The 21,890-nt window shown below is 44.2% G+C and overlaps 1 protein-coding gene across 2 annotated transcripts in view; it reads right to left on the bottom strand.

Moving 5' to 3' along the window:
- Positions 1–20,171, bottom strand: part of BTBD11 (BTB domain containing 11) — a 279,566-nt gene extending 259,395 nt beyond the window's left edge. For both annotated transcript variants that reach the window (XM_042470071.1, XM_042470073.1), the window contains exon 1: positions 18,482–20,171. In XM_042470071.1, the coding sequence (XP_042326005.1) occupies positions 18,482–19,928 (1,447 nt within the window). In that variant the 5' untranslated portion in view covers positions 19,929–20,171. The remainder of the gene's footprint in view (positions 1–18,481) is intronic.
- Between the last annotated feature and the right edge of the window lie 1,719 nt (positions 20,172–21,890).

The raw sequence follows: 21,890 nt of genomic DNA, 5'->3' as shown, positions 1-21,890 counted from the left end.
AAAATATAAGATCTCAATTTTGGACCAGAATGTACTATGCCTAAGATGTTATGAGGCAGCATACCAATATTAATTCAAACATTACATATGCAGTTCTCCATGGCCTTGAGTCTTCAAGACCAGAACAGGGCACTTGATAACCCAGAATCCTGGAAGTCTCTCATTCCTAAGGTTGCCAAAAGTCAAAATCAACCTGATGGCAAACAACAACATGCAATTCTGTGTACATCCACTCAAGTAATTAGTCCAAATGAAATCAGTAGAACTTACTTCATAGTAACTGTGTATATGCCAATTCACACACAACCAAAAGAAATCAACAAGCAGGTAAAGCAAGAGCTACATAATCAAGAAAACTTGAGAAATCAAATACATAATAATAATAATAATAATATAATAAATTTTTTATTTGTAGCCCGCCTTTCCAGTGATCAAGGCGGGTAACAACATGTTAAAATACATCACAACATTATACATAGTAAAACCTCAAAATAAAATCACAAATACACAATACAATACAAATAACACCAGCTAGCAATAGAGTGCTGCTGAGAGGGGAGTACTTCGGGGGCATTAGGGGTATACCTGCTGGAACAGGTGTGTTTTTAACCCCTTTTTAAATTGGTCCAGTGAGGTGGCCGAACGAAGCTCACCGGGAAGCGAATTCCAGAGCCTATGGAAAAGGCCCTCTGATTAGTGCTGGAATATCTCGCTTCTGGGACTCTTAGCAATTGCTTCCCGGCAGACCTAAGTGTGCGGGGCAGATTGTATGGAGAGAGGCGGTCCTCCAAGTACCCTGGGCCCAAGCCATTTAGGGCTTTATAGGTAATAACCAACACCTTGTATTGCGCCCGGAAGCGAATAGGCAGCCAATGAAGGTCTTTGAGGACCGGTGTTATATGACTGGTCCTGGAAGTATCAGTGACCAATCTTGCTGCCATATTCTGCACCAATTGCAGCTTCCGAGTATGGTACAAGGGTTGCTCCATGTAGAGCGCATTGCAGAAATTCAATCGAGAGGTTACCAGAGCAAGTACTACTGTTTCTAGGTCCCCTTGGCCCAGGTAGGGGCGCAGCTGGCGTATCAACCAAAGTTGATAACAGGTGCTCCTGACCGTCGCATCCACCTGAGATGTAAGGTGGAGCGACGAATCAAGGAGCACCCCCAGACTACGGACAGAGTCCTTCATGGGAAGCGTGATCCCGTTCAGGACAGGTGGAGAAATAACCATCCCCGGGCCTGGAGATCCTATCATGAGCACTTCCGTTTTCTCTGGATTCAAACTGAGTCTGTTTTCCCTCATCCATTACAACAACATCCTTTTTTCTGTTCCTGATTATTTCCAAATAAACAGCTTCATTACAATCTACACCATAAGATCATACAATAACCATTTTTGCATCATCCTGCCCATCTGTAAAAGTGGGTCAGTGGGGTGATGAATATGCTTCTAAATTTTAGTCTGAGCCTTAAAAAATCCCAGGTGGTCAGCTCTGGCCCACAAAATAGTTTCAGAACTTTGGATAGCTCATTGGAAGTTGGTTGTTGTTGTTCATGTCAGTGTGCCTTTAAATCTTTCCGGATTATCACAATCCTAAAGTGAACCTATCATGGGATTTTCTTGGCAAGATTTGTTCAGAGCAGGTTTGCCATTGCCTTTCTCCTGAAGCTGAGAGCATGTGACTTGCCCAAAGTCACTCAGTGGGTTTCGTGACCAAGCTGGGAATCAAAATTTGGTCTCCAAAATTGTAGTCCAACCCTCAAAACACAATGCCACACCTAAGTCATACCAAAACCTAAACCAGCTTCAACACCTCACTGACATAGAAACCAACTGTCACTGCAGCTCATTCTCCATATATCCACTTGAACTGTTGGCTTGCAGATCATAAACTCTATGATAAATCAGTGATAAAGGGGGCAAAAAACCCTGGGGGGGGGGGGAGATCCCTTTAGAATGCCTTCTTGGTCTTCTACAAACTCAGACCACATACAAGATTTTCATCAAGGGATATAATCACTATGAACACAGAGTAGTTTGGTTAAAATGCAAGGTCAGTTTGAAAGAATGACCTCAATAATCGCCTCACCACGGGACTATTTCAGAACACATGTGGACACACTCACTTCAACTCCTGATATAGGAAAGAGTTAAGAGAAAATCCTAGCCAAAAAAAAAGACCCCCAACAAACTCTGCTGAGATTTGAAGAGGAACTCTTTCTATGTTAAGAGTAGCATGCCAAAGCCTTGCAAAAGGCAGATCTGTTTAAATTGGGATTTACATACACAGCAAAATGGCAACGTCCTTCATTTATTCTACAAACCTCTTAGAGACTGCTGCATGTAGTTTTCAGCTTTTGACATGTTAAATCTAATATTTGTTTAGTGTCAGACACCACAGCCTAAGAAAAAATGCAGACAAATCTGAGAACGGCAGGAAACATGATAAAAGATTTTGAATTTGTATTAAGCAATCAACATTTCTAGTGCAACTCAAATACTGAAAGGCAGAAAAACATGCAATATTATCCAAATACCAAGAAAGAATGCAGATAATTTTGCTGTACTTGCTCATTATAAGTTAGGATAAGGCAGAAAGGTAATGAATTTTAAGCTACAGGAAATTAGATTTAGGCCAAATATTTGAACAATCTCCCTCACAATAATAATGACTGGAACAAATTTTCTAGAATGTTCCACTCTGGGTTTCATTAAGAATCCCCTTTACAAACTTCTGTTAAAATAGAACAGTTTGAAAGTATTTTACAGCACACTCCTATACATGTCTACTCAGAGATGAGTCCCAGTGAGTTCCACAGGACCAGGAGGACCCATTAGGCAAAATGATGTAGCTGCCTGAGGTCATGGGTGTCAAGCATAGCAAAGAAAGAACCCCTTGAATCACAGCTTCGCTTACAGTGTTCATGGCTACACTGTCCGCATTGTGAAAAATGACCCCTTAGAACAAGGCATTTATGACTAGGGAGTGGGGAAGAGAGCCAGCTGTGAGAAAAGACAACCTTGATGAGACAACAGAGCACAAAAAAGACAAGAGGGGCTGTGGGTGTCAGGAGCAGCAAATAGCTGTATCAGATGGTGAGACCCCTTTGCACTGCCCTGAATTGTACTGGCTCCTAAGCAAATATATATCCAGTAAGCACACAGCCTTAAAGTGAACATTTAGCTCCACGATTCTCAAAGATAGCTGTAATCTTATACATATACAGTAAATAATGAGAGTGACCTTATTCTCTAGACTTGCCCTAGTTTTCACACACCTACAAAATTGTTGAAACAATCAAACAGAATAATCTTTGTTTGTTTTGATTGTAACTCCAATCTTTCTTTCAAAGGTTTTGAAATCCATGTGTCCCTGACACTGAGGCCTTATTCAGAGAGGAAAAATAATCCAGGATCAATGCGGGTTGAATCTTTGTTGTCCACAAGCATCCCAAATGCATCCTATTCAGGGGGGCTGCCAACCCCCCCCCCTTAACCTGAGATAATCAGAATCCCTTTTTCTGATTTTTTTTCATAAACTTAGCATGTCAGCAGTGGGAGACATTGCTGCCCTACTGATGCCTCAAGACACATGGCTAGGGACAGTTTCTCCCAGGGGTCTCTAGCACCCTTGTTGGGGAGGGATGGTCCCTTTAGAACATGGAGAGATGCGACGAGAGGCATTTCTGATGAAAAAATAGTGTGAATAGCAAACACATAATGCATGAGTTGGCTTATTCAAATCATCACACTAAAAAAAAACATCTGAATGACCCCTAGGTTAGCTTTAACTACTCATCAGCATAAGACACTTGCTGACTGGGGATGACTGGAACTATAATGCAACATATTTGGAGGGCAGCACTTAGAGAATGCCAACATGTTTCCATGTCATTCTCTGGCCCAAATATAGAGAGTGTATCAAACCACCTAGTAGTCTGAACAAAACTTGTAGGCAAAATAAGGATTTGTATATCAACAAAGCTGTGGGTGCACCAGGAAGAAGAAGCTAGAATAAAACCCATGGCAAATCAACCATTTCCATTCCTTCAGCTTTATACAGAAGACAAATAAATCTCAAATTCTTCACTCAGGACAAAGGCACTTCTGTCACTTACATCAGCAGATACAGCAGAAGCAAGTTTGGTCCAGATTTCTTCCAAGGAACATAACATGAAATCACCCTAAATGAGCTGTAACCTAACCATTAATATGTTCAGTGTGTCTAAAACAGCTTGAAAATAAGTAGTTACAAATAAGTAGTGCAAGGGTGGGGAACTTCTTTCAGCCTAAGGGCAACACTGAATTCCAGAAAAGATCTTGGGGGTGCATTCCAGTGCTGGGTGGGGCAAAAGGATGCAATAAAAAAAATCCCAGCTTATTTTAGCTTAAAAGTTTTTACTGCCAGTAACTAACCTTTAGGAAACATATTCCATATTCAGCGTGAAAGTGAGAGGGAAGAGACATTTAAGTATGGAAAACCACAAAAACTGGTGTCAAGCAGAAGGAGGGATGGCCATTTCAGGAAGCTCAAAGGATCTGTTTGAGGAAGGCTGAATTTTGTCCCAGGGCCTGAATTTACTTACCACTAAACTAGCCACAGTATCAGCTGGTATTTGGTTTCAGGACCCCCTGTGGATATCAAAATCCATGGATGCTCGCATTTCATTATATACACATAAAACAGCAAAATCACAGTTAGCTTTTGGGACTTTTTATGTGTAAATATTTTAGAACCATGGTTGTTTGAATTTGTGGATGCAAAACCCATTAATGTGAAGAGCCAAATGTATAAGTAATGAATTTTCCCCCCAGTGATAGGCATCGTTAATATTATCATACATTCTTTTCCTCAACAACGAGACTAACAGAGGGCTAAATACGATCAAATGTGATACAAATTGAAAGCCAAACAAAAATATCAGTAATAAATGTGTGTGCATTTTTTAAAAAATTAAATGATCTATAAGGTAAAAACCATTTTAAATTCATTAAAAGGCAATATGAAAAACAGCAACAAAAGAAGCACATGACACAATTAAAAGCCCATTGTAGTCAATTTCTAGAAGCCCAACAGCATAGTTTTTACATGCCAATGGAAGGAGAGCAAGATGGAAGCCATCCTGGCATCCCTAGGGAGGGAGCTCCAAGGTCTTGGAATAGCCATCAAGAATGGCCATTCCTCTGTTCCCACCAAATGAAACTAAGGCTGCATTCACACTGTAGAAATTATCTGGTTTGATTACCGTGGTTTAATGCTATGAAATTCTGAGAATTTTAGCTTGTGGCACCAGAGGATAGCATTGAGCCATGGCAGTTAAAAGTGGTGTCAAGCCAGATTACTTCTACAGCCCAAGAAGGTATTGGGACAGAGAGAAGGGCCTCTCCTGAAGATGTTAGAGATTAAGTTCACTACATTAGAAGATGACACATCACTTCCTTTGCAGGGCAACTGTAAGTGATTTCTACAGTTATAGGGGTGTGGCTTCATTAAAAGGAGAAATATTGCATGTTCCAGTTTGTTTGTATTGCATCTCATGCTGCTGCCATGTGTTCTGTTGTGGGTGTTGAGGCACTGAAGAGGTGAATAGGAGAACACAGTGGTCAAGGGCTGATATCATTTAAGTTTGTTTTAAAAAGTAACTCAAAATAAATTATTTTAGTTACTTTTGTGAAATGGGAAATTAAAAAAGATACTTTAATCATTTGAAGTATAGTGATAACTCACTACTGGGATTATCGGGGCCCTAGGAATTATAATGTACAGTTCCTAGTTTGCCAAATACATCCAACTACTTTTTAAAAGTAATGTTTGAAGCACTACTCTAAAACTTGCAAAAAAATCATAGAGTTGGAAGAGACCACAAGGGCTATCCAGTCCAACCCCATTCTGCCATGCAGGAAATCACAATCAAAGCATTCCCAACAGATGGCCATCCAGGCTTTGTTTAAAGACTGCCAAGGAAGCAGACTCTGCCACACTCTGAAGGGAGTGTGTTCATGGTCAAACAGCTCTTACTGTCAAAACATTCCTCCTAATGTTGAAATGGAATCTCTTTTCCTGTAGCTTGCATCCATTGTTCTGTGTTCTAGTCTCTGAAGCAGCAAAAAAACAAGCTTGTTCCATCCTCAATGTGATACCCTTTCACCCCTTAACCATCTCTTCTTCAGGCTAAACATACCCAGTCTTTCCTCATAAGGCATGGTTTCCAGACCCTTCACCAGAAAATGGTGGGACCCAAACTCCATCATACGCAGAGTGGTTATTACCAATTCAAGTTGTATTAATTTTAATGGGTCTGAGAAAAATCTACATTAAACTACACTCTGTTAATTGGAGAAATGACAAAACGGTTGTACTGAACAACACAAATGCTAGGCTATTCCAGACAGAAGTCTCTTAGTGCAAATAATCAAAGGGCATTGTGCAGCTATTCTATCTTTTTTTTCTTAACAGCTTTTTTAATGGTAAGAGGGGAAAAGTGGAAGCATCAGTGGGAAAACATGGAAGGACCACAAACTGAAGACAACAACATCTGACATCCCCCAATAAAACTGAAAGTACAATTGTATAAGTGCACAATTGCTTGTCTGTTTGGAATCTCTTACCAGGATCAATTAAGCCTCATCTACCTTCCATTCTTGCTACTGCTTTACCAAAACTTGTCCTCTTCTATCTTTTTGCTGGTGTGACATGACTAGCCAAATAATATCACCTGTAAGTAAAATCACCTGTAAGCTGAAATCCCCACTGTCACTCTCTCCCCTTTCCTCCCCACCCAGCAACCAGCTTTCAGGAGCATCTCCAACTCCATCTCCAGTGCATTCTTTTATTTCCCCCCCCCCCTTTCTTTTGAGTCTTTTTAAAAACCATTTGGCAGCACCCAATGGGGAAAAAATGCCTGCCCTATATGTCTATATGCAGTCAGGCATATAGACAAATACAATACATTCAGTATATGTAGGTTTCATTGCTCTAATGTCCTCCATTAGCCATGTTGGCTGGGCTGATGAGTGTTGTAATCCAACTTCTCTAGAAGGCAGTAGGTTAGGTAAAGCTGTGACAAAGCCATTTCCAAGACAAACAGGAATACCTTCACAACACATAACCTGAGTTGCCTTCAGAACAGATGTCTCCCTGTCCGCACTTTGTACTGTTTAGTAAGAGATTGGGTGTGATGATTTGATTATTGTCATATGACCATAAATTTAAGAATAGTACTTGTAAAAAAGGGTTAGTAAAGACTGATGAAAGTCCTGAGACAAATATGAAGTAATGAAGTTTTCCTCTGACCAACTTCCCAGGGGAGAAGGTTGGAGAAATGCCATGATACGTACAGAGGAAACTGAATGGGATGTTTATGTGGGATGTTGACACAATGTTCTTTCAACATAGTGTACGGTATACACTAATGATGAAACAGGGCAATGACTTTATTGTTCCCTGTTTCCACCCCAGAGCCTTGGTAGAGCTTGCCTTGGATGCCTTAATCAAAGAACATGATGGCCTCCTCTACTGATCTGCTCACAGAAACCGACCAGACTGGCTACAAAATCTTACATCAACACTTGCATTAGGTCAGCATCCTCCACCCACCTGGAGGAAGCAAGATAGCTTAGGAGGTGCAGACCAAACAGAGTGCTTGGAAGACCATTCTGTCCTCCAGTGGAAGGGAATAGCCAGGAAAGAGCTGGTGCAGTCTCTGCCACATCATATGTGCAGCCTGAGGGGGTGGCCTCTCATGGTCTAATGAAGAGGTCAGAGCTTGCCAAGAGTTACCATCCTTTAAGAATATATGCCTGTGTAATGTTATTCAGTTATGAAACTGGGGGCTTGTTGCAGGCGTATTTAAAGAACTACCGTATATACTCGACCATATGTCGACTTAATGTATAACTCAAAGGGACATTTTGGGGCCAAAATTATGGATTTTGATATGACCCATTATAAGTCGAGGATAAAATTTAGTGACGTGAAGCAAAGGAAAGTGATACCAAAGAACTTAACAAACTTTCAGCAGGCATAACAGTTTGTGCTCCCACTAAAGGCTGGTTACATGAGATAATAGAGAGAGTCAGTGCTTTCTGGACAGATTATACTTTTGCTTTTCACCAGGGGATGCTTCCTTTTTTACAAGGGTTAAAGTACAGTACTTACACTGACCCATGGATAAGTTGACCCAGGTTTTTTGGGTCAATTCCTTGACTAAAATTTCTAGACTTATACATATGTATATAAAGTAATAGAGTTGTGGCCATTGTATTTCAGTATGTCAGCCTTGGCTTTTTTTTATTTCCATTATTTATTCCATTCATCCTCAAGGGAGAGGTTTCTTTCAATCCCACCATTCTCACAAATACATTTAGTAAGGACATAGAAAAGGGGCTTCTTGGCAGCTGCTCCCAAGCTGGGGAATTTCCTCTCATGGGAGACTAGGCTGAGCCCCTCCCTGTTTCCCCTTCAACAGCAGGTAAATATTTTTTTTGAACAGGTATGTCGCTGACTAATTGTCTAAGCAGTAATGTGTTTTAATGAAATGTCAGTACTGTAACTTTATTTGTAGTATCACCATCTTTGTGTTTTGAAATAATTTTATACTGTTTTAAAGTACTGATATTTTAATGTGATCATTTATTTAGGAGGTATTAGGAGGAAGGCAAGATATCAGTTAAATAAATAAAAATTAAAATGACAGCTATGAACATTATTTTGTGATCATCAGTGTACACAGTTGTAAGTTGACTTTGGTCAGCTCTGTGTGCTAAAAAAACATCCAGTGCACTCTTGACAATAAATAAAATATCCCAAAATAACAATTAAGTTACAACAAGGCAATGTTCCCCATCCTGCAAACATTTGCCCCTCTAAATATTTGGGTTTACAGCTCCAAGCAGCCCTAGCCAGTATGACTAATGATCAGAAAATATGGAAGCAGTAGTTCAAAAAATCTGGAGAGCATCCAGCTGAGAAAGGCTGCAATAAAAATATGGAGGGCAATCCTGGCTCATTATAATCAGTGGAAGTCATGATCATGACTTTACAGCAGGGTGAGAATTGTGTGGCCTCCACATGTTGGACTGCAACTCCCATAAGACATAGCACAGTCAATAGTCAAAAATGCTGGGAGCGGCAATATAATATTTAGAAGACTGCTTAATTCCTACTCACCTTAGTAGGAGGTGAACTACTATTCTTGATTGCATGCATTATTCCAAATTAGCTCAAGGCCCCTCACATTTGGTAGGTTTATCGTTTATGACCTATTAACCCTATATGGCCAGACTATCTGAATGACCTTATCTCCATTATGAGCCTGCTGCCCAAGTTTTAAGATTCTCAGGGGCAGGTCTTCTCTCAGTCCTGTCACTGTAACAGGCATGTCTGGTGAGGACACAGGACAGAGCTTTCTTGGTGGCTATTCCCAAACTGTGGAATTCCTTCTCATGGGAGTTTCCCAAGTTGGTTTCTCTCTTCTCACGCACCTTTCTGTTTACCCAGGCCTCTCAAAATTAATTATCTCTTGCATAAAGTCTTTTAACTGTTAAGGAAAAAGCAACATAGGATATACAGTGAATGAAATAAAACATGTATGTGAGAGTCAGGATGACTCAGCAGAAGCCAATTAGGATCCACACAGGTGTAATAGGTAATGGAATTAACAAGTCCTAGATGCCAAGGACAGAAAAGCAAGTGGATAATTGAACACACCTGAGAATTGTTAAGTGGTCAAGGCTGAGATGATGAAATCATTAATTGTGGGATGAACCAAGAGAACCAATGAGAATGGTGTATACGCCCACTGGGTGGAAACAGACAACAGTGGGTGGTATCTTGCAATGACTATAATAATGACTATGAATCCCAATGTATTTTGTGGGTAGTAGTAGTGGATAGTAGTGAGGAGTTGTATTGTTGTATTGGAGTTGTGTTGGATAGTTGTGGAGCTGTATATAGTAGAATAAAGTAGATCTTTTATTTAAGACTACTGAGTTGTCTGGTGTCTTGGGTGAAGCTACAAGAACCAGCTGAATCCTGAAGAAGGGTGAAGACTTCTGTGGAAGCAAGAGTGAGAAGGCTTGGAGAGTTTGTCGGGGTCTTCAGCCTATTCTCTGTAACTCTGCTGCTTTTGAGCAAAGCTTTAACCACTGGCCAAAACTGGTCAGCGCGGTGCATAACAAGGTAGTGAGTTTGAGCCAGAGGAGAAGAGCTACAACTCCCATCATCCCTGACATTAACTGGGGTTAAAATATATATTTGTATCATAACCATATTATGTTTTAACAATTCAAAGTGCTGGTGGTGACCTATAAAGTCCTATATGGCTCAGGTTCAGGCTATTTGGCAATTTTATCTCCCTATATAAGTAGGCCTGGCCTCTGATATCCTCAGAGGAAGTCCTTCTCTCTGTCTCACCACCATCAGTAGCACAGTTGGTGGGGACATGAGAGAGGGCCTTTTCCATGGCTGCCTCTAGACTCTGGAACTCCCTGCCCAGGGAGACCAGAATGGCCCCTTCCTTGATGGCCTTTGCAGACAGGTGAAAACCTTCCTCTTCAGACAGACGTTCAAAACAGAAAGCTTTTAAAGAATAGCCTAGGATGCTATATTGTTTCAATGTATTTTAAACATTTTATCTTCTTAAAGTATTTGATATTTTAGCACGTAATTTGTTTTAATTACTGTAATGATTTAATTCTGTTTTAATGTAATATTTTTGTATGTTTTTAATTGCATTATTTTTTAATGTTGTAAGCTGCCCTGAGTCCCAGCCCTGGGAGAAGGGTGGCATATTATTATTATTATTATTATTATTATTATTATTATTATTATTATTGTTATTATTATTATTTAACTGCCTTCTTACAATTGCTTTAAATTAATATTTTAATATGGCTATTTATTTAACTGTTTATCAGTTAACTGGATTTTGTTTTAATACAAATTGTGGCCTGTATCTGATCTATACAAGGTGAAAGGCAAAACAATGAATACAACAAGATAGGAATGAAAAGATGAATTCTAATCCTTTCTGTGCAAACCTCCCATCCATCACAGCAACTATTTTGGTGATTACCCCACCACAACATTGTCCCTATTCACTGTATTTTCACTTCCACCATAAGAATGAATGGCAATCATTCACAAATACTAAATGTATGAGATACAAATATATCTTCTCATAATTTTGCTGCTGTTCCAGAGACTAGAACCCAGAGCAATGGATTCAAGGTACAAGAAAAGAGGTTCCACCTCAACATTAAGATGAACTTCCTGACAATAAGGGTATGGTGGAGCATCCTTCTTTGGAGGTTTTCAAACAAAGGCTGAATGGCCATCTATTGGGGTGATTGTGTATTACTGCATGGCAGGGGTTTGGGCTTGATGTCCCTTGTGGTCTCTTCCAGCTCGACAATTCTATGGTCTCAGAGCAGCCCTCCCCAATCTGAATTCTTCCAGATGGGTTGAACTATAACTTCTATCCTGGCTGAGGGAATATGGGACTCATAGTTCAACATACTTGAAGAATGCCAGGTTGGAGAAGGTCATTCAAAACCTGGGGTGGGTATACTCTGGAGTGGAAAGGACCACACTGCCCACTTTTTGGGCTCTTCCAGAGCTTGGGAAGGCCAGTCATATTATCACAGCCAAGATGTTAGGTGATCAGAAGTGTTCTGCATTAGTTCTAATCACCTCTTCAGAAGTGAACCCCCAAAACAGCATCAAACTGATTTGAGAAGAGTTTTTTTTTTTAAAAAAAATTACATCTCATTACTACTGGAAGATCCTGGCTGAAAAACTTTTCAAACAAAAACTAAGGGTGTCAAGGCCTTTGCGAGGTCACGGGGTCTGAAGGATCATACTGAACCCTCCAAAGGGCCATAAGATTTTCATCCATGCCCTGAAGTCTTACATGAAAAATCTCTCTCTCTCATCCCCACCCCACCCCAGCTGCATCCTATACTATAGTTTGCTCACTTCTCCTATAGGACAGTCTTACTCCAAGTGGTGGTCTTTGCTCCCTGAGCCATTGACTTCGTCTCTGATGAACTTCCAGAAAACAAAAAAGCACTTGTCCCAAATATGTGCAAATATTGTGCAGGTGCCTGTCATAATAAAAAGAAGAAAGCTTCCCAGTCCTCAGATTACCTGAGAAGCACTTTGTGTAGAACTTGGCAGCAGCCAGTGAGAATGGATGGGTGGCCTCATGTTCTGTTTGCCTTGGTTACATGAAAGCATGACAAAATTTTAGGATGGGTACAAATTTGTATACACATTGCTTATTTCAGTGCCCATGGCACAACGCTGCCTTCAAGAAGAATGTGTGTACTGTATATGTGCCTTCAAGCTGCCTGTCTAATTATGGTGACCCCATGGATTTCATAAGACTTTCTTTGGCAAGGAATACTGAAAGGTGCTTTTGCCAAGAAGAATAGAATCAAAGAGTATCCAAGCTTCAAAGAGCTTTCCTTACATTTCAAAGTGGGAGAGACAACAGAAGAAGTGGGAGAGGCAAAGGTTACAAAGGATAAATGTGAGCAATTGGTTTTGTTACTTAGCTTACAGACAATACAAAAAAACCCGCACGCAAATCATCACCAAAACATATCCAAATATAATGGAACAAAGGACAGTAAGGAAAACAAATGGAATTTGCAGTATGCAATCTGGGTCATGGTTCTGCTTTCCTTCCTGATATCCTTTTGTGTCCTACCGAGGTATCTTAAAATAACAGGTAATATGAGGTCCTCTAGGCTAACAGATTCTGGGCAGCTGATTCCACTCAGTTTCCTTGATTCCAGCATTTTGTGCCTCACTTATTTGAGTTTTGGTTTCATCTCCAAGCTAATAACAAAATGTGTATCTCTCAGAAAAAGTGAGATATATATAACACAAACAGAGTCAGGTCCAAAAGAACATTTTAAAAACATACTGCAGGCTTGCTTTATGCGTATGTGTACATGTGCAACTGGTACTGTAGGGATATCTAAAGACTATAATGGATCTCCCTTGCTGAAGATCTCTGGATTTGTTGGCACTGCACTTTTATTAAGACACCTCATAATATATATATATAAATGCTATCCCAGGGAAGCTGATGCATCATTCTTGTTGCGCCTCCTGCCTCAAGCTATCAGTAAACAAGCAGTGACATGAATGAAGTCTACCCAGCAAAAGGCTGCCTTTCACAGCTCCCACTATCCAGGGTCTGGCTGGCCAAACCACTGCATATAAAACAAAGTTTTAGTTCTTCTTTCTCACTCACACATATACAGAGAGAGTGAAACAGCTTCAGTTACACTTCTACCATTTCCTGTGGAAAAATGAAAGCTTTTGAAGTATGTGTATATATGATATGCTGCCGAAACATATGAAAAGCCTCTACAAAAATATACACTGAGGGAGGAAAAGAGACATAACAGAGCTACTCAGCCAAATACCCCTCTGTGAAGTTCACTGCAGATGTTATTGTAAATAATGCTGGGAGATGTCCCTCCATCTGTCTCTGTCTCCCCAGTGTCCTCCACAAACTCTTTTCCTCCCTCCTAATCTATTGAAGCTGCAGTTCTGAGGGAGGAACAGAACCATATAGGATTGTTTGGCCTTTATCTCCACACACACCTACAAAAAAAAAGTATGCCAAAACCTCTCCAACCCCATGGCCACAAGTCTTTATTAAATTTTCATGGATTTTAGAAGAGGCATATGAAAACAAATCTCTATGTCTTCCTTCTTTCCCCCTCCCATTGCATTCCTTGATCTGTTTGATTAAAACATACGGCTACCCTATGGCTAAGTGCCTTACATACAGATATCTACTGATTAGTGAGAAAAGGAGCTAATACATGAGAAAGAGTGGGGGGAAAATCTTCAAAGAAGAGGATGTCAGTCACAAATGCTCAGTTTCTTTGAATTACATTCAGACTGTATAAACCTAATAAAATTCAGACATGGGATTTACTGGGAGGCTACAGTGGGATCTATTGCGAGGTCAATTTGAAAACAATGATCTCTCCAGCTGACAACAAAAATAAACACCTCTACTTTGCAGTCTCCAAGTGAGGATAACTCAGGAAGCTGAATTGCAAAAGGAGCAGGATTTAGGCTTATTAGGAACAAGTGCTTCTAGCCCAAACATGATAGCAGTTACAGAGTCCTGCTCAGAGCTTCAGCTTCCCATTTTGGCTAGGGGATTCTGGGAGTTGTAGTCCAAATAAGTAATGCTTCTATGATCTGATTGTGACCATAGAAAATGTTGTGCCATTAAAGAGAATGAAAAAAAACAAAGGGGGGGAGGAAGCAAGCAAGCTGTATTTGCCTTTAGAGAGGGTTTGCCCTGTAGGTTGCTAGTGGACACCCTTAATCCCTCTTGCACTTGTAGTATTACATGTAATGCAGTTCTGAACATGCAGAGGAATCAACTGATGGCTACATTTGTATGTCAAGCATCATATGTTTTCCACATCTCTTGTCAAGAGATGTGCTTTACCTGAACTGTGTTACTGGTCCTGCATCCCCTTGCTGTAATCACAGAGCTTTCCATATTGATTGATAAGCCAAGGAATATTCTCTATTAAACCAGCTGGTGGTGCAAGAATTACAGTAGGGAAAAACAGGATGCTCTCAGGGCAAGAATTCATGGGGAAAGAACCCCACTCTGCATTATGAGCCAAAGTGTCCCCAAACACAGCAGGGCTTGCTTACATTATTTTGAAGCATAGGAAGTAATATGCATGAGCATCTAAAGAAGGGATCCCTCAAAACAATCACCTCCAGAGTCTAATGTTCTACTAAGAAAAAATGGTGGATAGAGGAAGACTGAAGTATCTCTGCAGTTACCTCATTTACAAAAAAGACTGTGTGGACCAAGTAGAGTAATTGGGATAAAGAGCCATCTGTGATAGCTAATGTTGTTTTCAACGTATTTATAAGACTGAAAAGCTGAGGGCTGGCAACTTCATTCCACCTAAGCTTCTTGTTTGTATTGTACAAAACCAGCCACCTGTTTGTATTTTGCAACTCTTGCTGTTTCTATTTGGCTGTGGCATGGTTGTGAAACATCCAATGTCTCACAAGAAGTGGTGCAACTGAGGCGATCAGGTCCCTCAATAGTTTTTCATGTAACATACTAAAGCTCTGAAGAAACCTCAGAGGCTGCACAGTCAGACTTGCAGTGTGTGTGTGTGCGTCTGTGTGTGTGTACCACCTTCAAGTCTCCTGTCAACTTATGGTGACCCCGTGGATTTCATAGGGCTTTCTTAGGCAAGGAGAACTCAGAGGTGGTTCTGCCAGTTCCTTCCTCAGAAATATTGCACATTGCACCTGGTATTTGTTGATGGTCTCCCATTCAAGTAATGGCCAGGGATGACCCTGCTTAGCTTCCAAGATCAGACAGGATCTGGTATCTAACCTTTTTGTTCACATTCTGTTCCCCAATCATTTGCAGATTAGGGAATTTTAAAATAGAGTCTTTCAAAATGCGAACAAAAAGGATAGCGGCATCATGTCAGGAGAATTTAAGTCACCTTTTGGAGGCGAAATGAACCTAGATGCAGCCAGTATGGTATTGCAGTTAGATTATTGAACTACAACTTGGATGATACAGGTTCAGATTCTCACTCAGACATGAAGCTAATTCAGTAACCTACTCTACAAGGTTCTTGTGTGAATAAAATTGAAGCGAGCTATGCTTACCACCCTTTTGCTCCTTGGAGGAAGACAATCAATATTTAAGAATCCCTCATAGTTTGTACAGGTTACAAGAGGAGTACAGCTCTATTGCATATTAGTTCCACAGGGAAAACTTTCTCCATTACCATGCATGACATTTGGCATGCAATACAGTCATCTATAACAAAGCAAGGGTACAATATTTCTCAGTGTCTGACTGCTGTGGCAAGAGAGAACCACTGTAGGATACTTGTATATATGGGTCTTAATAAGCACTATAATTTACCACCAGGTATTTAGTGTTTTATCATGGAAGCAACATAAAAAAATAACCACATTCAAAACAGACATGACTGCAGTCACATGCTATAGTCTTCTGCAGATCTGGGCAAGAGATGTTTGAGCACTACATCCACCTCTTAGCTCTAGGCAACATAATGCATGCAGTACAGACCTCTCCAACACTGGGACTAGTACTATCCAACAGTTCGGCATGGCTCCAACATTAAGCACACCACAACATCCCTACCAAATATTAATACAAATGCCAACATTTCCTAGCACCACAATGGAGGCAACCAGAGTGGAAGTCCTGACTACACAACTTCCTACCACCATAAATGCTACTAGTGGGCATTGGGCAACCTTGGGAGTCTAGTTGGCCATTCCCTTGTTACAGGTAAGGAGAAATCAAGGAAACCTGCTGCTGATTGAGCATTAGCCTGAATGTAAAGCCTGTAACAACCCTTGCATGGATGTCAGTCCCAGTGGCTTCAATGGAGTTGACTCTCAAGTAAAAACAAGCCAACAGTGCAGTATTTCTGTGTAATGTAAACAATTATTATGGTATTTTACTTCAGGTACATCTAATCTAAGAAACTTGTGCTCCCCAGAGGCACTGCCACAGGGATGCTGGGAACTGCCATCCAGAATATCTGGAGGCTGCAAAAGGGGAAGACCTATGCCATAATCCAGTGGTGGGTCAACTGTGTTTCCTATGTGACTAGACTGCAGTTCCTACCAGCCCCATCCCACACAGCATTGTCATGCTAACTAAGGATGGTAGGATTTGTAGTTCAAAGACATTTAGAAGGCTACATTTTCCATCATACCTGCCAAAATCAATCTGACAGTCTCAAACGTGTGTCCAGTGGCTCTCTGTTTACTTTTGCTGCCACAGGACAAGGGGACCCTTTGGGGAGGGACTCACTCCCACACAAGTATGCACAGGACTGGCCGCTAAAACTTGTACACCCTGCTCCAGCGTGAAATGCTGCCGTGTTCTTCCCTACCATCCCACACTGCATGGCCACACATGCACACCCCTTTCTGTATGTGTGTGTGTGTGTGTGTGTGTGTCCTCCTGCATGGTAGAGAGCACCCAAGCCTCTCCAGGGTGTGTGTGTGTGTGTGTGTGTGTGTGTGTGTGCTTTAATAGTGTCTTCCTGTATGGCACAGGGTTGGGTCTCCTGACCCTGGAGGTCTCTTCCAACCCTAGGATTCTAGGGAAGCCAGCATGCCCACTAACCCAAGGCAGCTCTTTTGCAACCATCCTTGTTGAACAGTGGTGGCTTCCATGTCAGTGGGATGGAAAATCCACTCTGGGTTCTAGTCCAAACTTAAAGGATCTGTTTTAGGCAAAGAACCTATTTTGAAGACAGGGGTTAGCACCTTGGATAGCTCCTTCAGACTTCAGACTAAGGTCCAAAACACACTGCAGAAATAATCCAGTTTGAGACCACTTTAACTGCCCTGGCTCAGTGCTTGGGAATCCTGGTTGTGGCACCAGAGCTCTCTGATAGAGAAGTCTAAAGGTCTCACAAAAACTACAGTACCCAGAATTCCCTAGCATTGAGCCAGGACAGTCAAACTGGATTATTTCTGCAATCAGTTTGTTTTGGACCTAAAGCCCATAGTGGATTTGTTGCCACACTGACCATGGAAACCAACAACTACCATAGTGGCTGAGCCTCCAGTTCTCCTTGGTCTTCAGAAAAAGTCATTAAAATGGGCCATTCTAAAACAAATGACAGTATCTGCACATAGAGAAACCATACTTGCCTACAGGCAAACATTAGAGACTACTTGCCCATAAAGAAATATAGGAGAATACTTGCCCTGTGGGCAAATATTCCCCTATCTTTCCCTATGGGCAAGTATTATCCTATGTTTCCCTATGAGTAAATATTCCTCTATGTGCAAGTATTCCCCTATGTAACCCTACAGGTAAATATTCCCCCATGCTTATGGGCAAATATTCCCCTATATATCCCTATAGGTAAGTATTTCTCCATGTATCCCTATGGGCTGGTACTCTCCAATGTTTTCCTGTGAGTGAGTAGAATCCAATTTTTTTTCTATAGGCAAGTATTCTGCAACCTTTCCCTATGGGCAAGTATTCCTCAATGTATCTCTATAGGCAAGTACCAGTTGTCTCAGGGACAGCAACCCGGCCCCCGGCTCAAAAAGGTTGCCTACCCCTGCTCTAATGTTTCCCTATGGTCAGGTATTCGCTAATGATTCTGTATGAGCGAGAATTCTCCTGTTGCCAAGTATTTTCCAGTGTTTCTCTATGGGCAAGTCTTTCCATTTGCACCTCCCTCGTAAGAACCCTTCCAGGCTGCACCGACCCTTCGCCAGTTGGGGACTGCTTTAAGTCTCCTATTAGCTCCATGCGACGGGGTTTGTAGCCTGCAGCATCCCTCTCCTCCTCCTCCTCCTCCCCTGGCACTACTACTACTACAACAACACCACCACCACCACCAACAGGTGGGCAGAGCCCTGGCCCCGCGCTCCTCGCCTGACTCACCGCTGGCGTTCTTCCCGCAGATGAGGTGCTGGTAAGGCTGCAGAAGCCCCCACAGCTCCGAGTCGTTGCTGACCGTCTGCTCCAGGGCCTCCAGCGTAAACTTGGGGGCTTCGTGAGTGGTAGGAGTAGGAGCAGTGGCAGTAGAGGCGGCATTGCTGCTGAGGGCGAGGTGACTCTCCCGGTCCTTGTTGTCTGGAGCAGCAACAGCAGAAGAAGAAGCAGCAACGACACCCGACGCAGAGGAGGCGGATGCTGCTGATGCTGCAGCCGGAGGCAGAGAAGCCGTGGCCGCCGCCACAGCAGCAGCGGCCACGGCCGAGGCAGCATTGACCCCTGGGCCCCTGGGATGATGGTGGTGGTGGTGATGGTGGAGTTGAGCAGGAGGCGGTGGAGGCGGTGGGGGGAGGTGGGGCTGGGGGTTGTTCTGGTGCTGCTGCTGATGGTGGTGGAGGAGGTGGGCAGGAGGAGGAGGAGGGTGAGGAAGGGGCTGCTGCTGGTGGTGCTGGGGGCCCGAGGCGAGGACCCTGGCGTAGACCTCTCGGAAGAGGTTCTCCAGGCAGGCGGCCAGGTAGATGGCGGCGTGTTCGTGGATGCGGAGGGCCACGCGGCTGTCCACCATCCAGCGGTAGAACTTGCCCACCGAGAAGGTGAGGCCGCAGCGGGCGGACTTGCCCCGGCTGAAGCGGTCCCCGCCGGTGCTACTCATGTTGTAGAGGGAGAGGGCGGCCAGGGCGGCGGCGGTGGAGCTGGAGGCCAGGCGCCAGCCCAGCACGATCTCCATGGCGCTCTGCACCTCGGCCTTGGTGCACTTGGCGAAGCGGAGGCTCAGGCGCTGGGCTTCGCGGGCCAGGCGGACTAGGGCCCGGCTCAGCAGGCAGGAGAGGCGGTTCAGGGCCTCCCGGGAGGGCAGGCCGGCAGCAGCCGCGGGGAGAGCAGGAGGAGGGGGGAGGCCCCCGGCGCCGCTGTTGGAGCTGGAGCTGGAGCTGGAGGTGCCGAAGGGCCCCACCGCCAGCAGCCCCTTCCTGGGCCTCCGGAGCAAGGCCTCCACTTCCTCCAGGCTCCAGGGCACCTCGTCCTCCAGGTCCGGCAGGAGCCTGGCGCAGCGCTGCCCGGCGGCCCCGCACTCCAGCCCCTCGGCCTCCTCCTCCTCCTCCTCCACCAGGACCGTGTTGACCGTGTCGAAGCTGTTGTGGCGGCTATGCATGGAGCAGGAGGAGGCGGCGAGAGGCGGCCAGCCGGGGGCCCCTGCTCCTCCTCGGCCATACGAGGGGGCGCCGCCGCCGCCGCCAGCCGAGAGGGGGGCTCCTGCCGCCGAAGCCTGGAGCGGGGAGTCGGAGCAGCAGAGCGACACGTTGGAGGAGCGGAGCGAGTCGGGCGCCCCACCATAGCCCGAGTCCAGCGTCAGGTCTTCCAGCGTCCGCACCGCCGTCTTAGCGCGCCTTGCCATCGCCGCCGCCGTCGCCGCCGCTGCTGCTCTTCATGCTGTACCCCGAAGGGAAGCCCCGCCGGGAAGGAAGGCAGGCCCGGGAGACAGAGACCTTTAGGGGGAGGATGGGGAGCCAAGAGGCGCTTTCGGGGGGAAGAGATGGGGACGGGCCAAAGAAAAGCTCTCAAAGATTAGTCAGAGAAAGGAAGGGAAACTGGGGAGGGAGGGAGGGAGGGAGGGAGGCAGGGAAGCCAGGCTGTCCTCCCCCCAAAATGGAGGACCTTTAGGGAAGAGAGAGAGGGTAAACAGACCGACAGACAGAGAGGGAGGACGTGGCCCCAAGAAAAGCTTCCAAATACTACTCAGAGAAAGAAAGGGAAACTGGGGAAGGAGAGAAGGAAAGAAGCCGGACAAGCTTCTGAAAACCCCCGAAACACAGCCCACTCCCAGCGAGAGAAGTTGAGGCGGCTGCTTGGCCAGAAGGCGCCAAAGGGAGGAGGCTGGGGCTGGAGTCCCTCCTGGAGGGAGGTTAAGAAGAAAAATATGGGACGGAGGACGGGTCCTGCAAAAGGAGGACCTCGGTCAGCAAGCGGGAGGGAGACGACGACCAGGGGTGGGTGGGTGTGTGTGAATACAAACGACAGACTATAGTTTGTTGTGTGTGTGTGTGGGGCTGTGTGTGTGTCTTCTCCCGTCGTCGTCGTCGTCTCCTCGCCGCAGTTGCTCTTTCTTTCTTTCTGCCTCACTTCGCAGGTCCTTGGCTTTGGCGCCCACTTCTTTCCCTCTCTCTCTCTTGCTCCAAAACAAAAATAAAAAACACCCCCCCCCCCACAAAAAAGCAAAACACAAGGCAACAAGGTCCGCAGTGGCAAAGTCTCCTTCAGCCTGTTTCCCAACTCCTCCTCAAGCGGCCTCTCTCCTCCTCTCCTCCCTTCTTTCCTTCTTCTCCTCCTCCTCCTCCTTCTCTCCCTTCTCCTTCTCCTCAGGGCTCCTGCACTGCACTAAACCCGCAGCCCCCAAACCAGCCCAACCAGACATCTGGGGAGGGGACAGAGCGAGGGGAGTGGCTATGCAAATCAGCTCTTAAAAACGAGGGAGCCAATCAGGAGGCGAGACGAGGCTCCTCTGCGTCGCTACCTTGCTACCCTTCCCAGCAGCTGCACCCAAGAAAGGCAGGAAGGAGCGTCACTTTTGCATCCACACTGGAGCGATAACCCGGTTTGGCGCCGCTTTAACTTGTACTCTGGCTCAAAGGCTATGGAACTCCGGGAGTTGGAGTTTGTTGTGGGGCCCAGAGCAGAGCATTCGTAGAATGTATGCCACAGGCAGGTTTATTTTATCTGTTTTCATTGATTGTATGTACAGCAGCGCTGTGTACATTTGCGGCGCTTTATAAATAAAGCTTAATAATAATAATAACAACAACAACAACCCCATTCTGCCATGCAGGAACTCAAAGCTCCCCCTGCAATGGATGGCTATTCAGCCTAAAGATGCCAGCCACAGACGCTGGCGAAACGTCAGGAAGAAATTCTTCTAGAACCTGGCCACAGAGCCCGAAAGACCCACCAAAAACATCCAGCCTCTCTTTGAAGTCCTCCAAAGAAGAAGAGACCCCCACAAAGGCCATCCAGTCCAGCCTCATTCTGCCATGCAGGAATTCCCAGTCAAAGCACCCCCTGCGACGGATGGCCATTCAGCCTCTGTTTAAAAACCTCCAAAGGAGGAGAGCCCACCCTTGTCCAAATCCTCTCTGGAGAAACTTGTGCCAAGAAGAAAACCTCATGATAGCTTCACCACCTTAAGGTTGCCAATACACTGCAGAAATAATCCAGTTTGAGACCACTTTCACTGCCCTGGCTTAATGTTAGGGAATTCTGGCACTGAGGTTTTGTGAGACATTTAGCCTTCTCTGTCAGAGAGCTCTGGTGCCAGAATAAAGTACAGTTCCCAGGGCAGTTAAAGGGGTCTCAAACTGGATTA

The sequence above is a fragment of the Sceloporus undulatus genome, chromosome 5, assembly GCF_019175285.1.
Source record: "Sceloporus undulatus isolate JIND9_A2432 ecotype Alabama chromosome 5, SceUnd_v1.1, whole genome shotgun sequence".
Lineage (NCBI taxonomy): Eukaryota > Metazoa > Chordata > Lepidosauria > Squamata > Phrynosomatidae > Sceloporus > Sceloporus undulatus.
The sequence above is the reverse complement of the archived record's forward strand: the minus strand, read 5'-3'. Positions and strand labels throughout refer to the sequence as shown.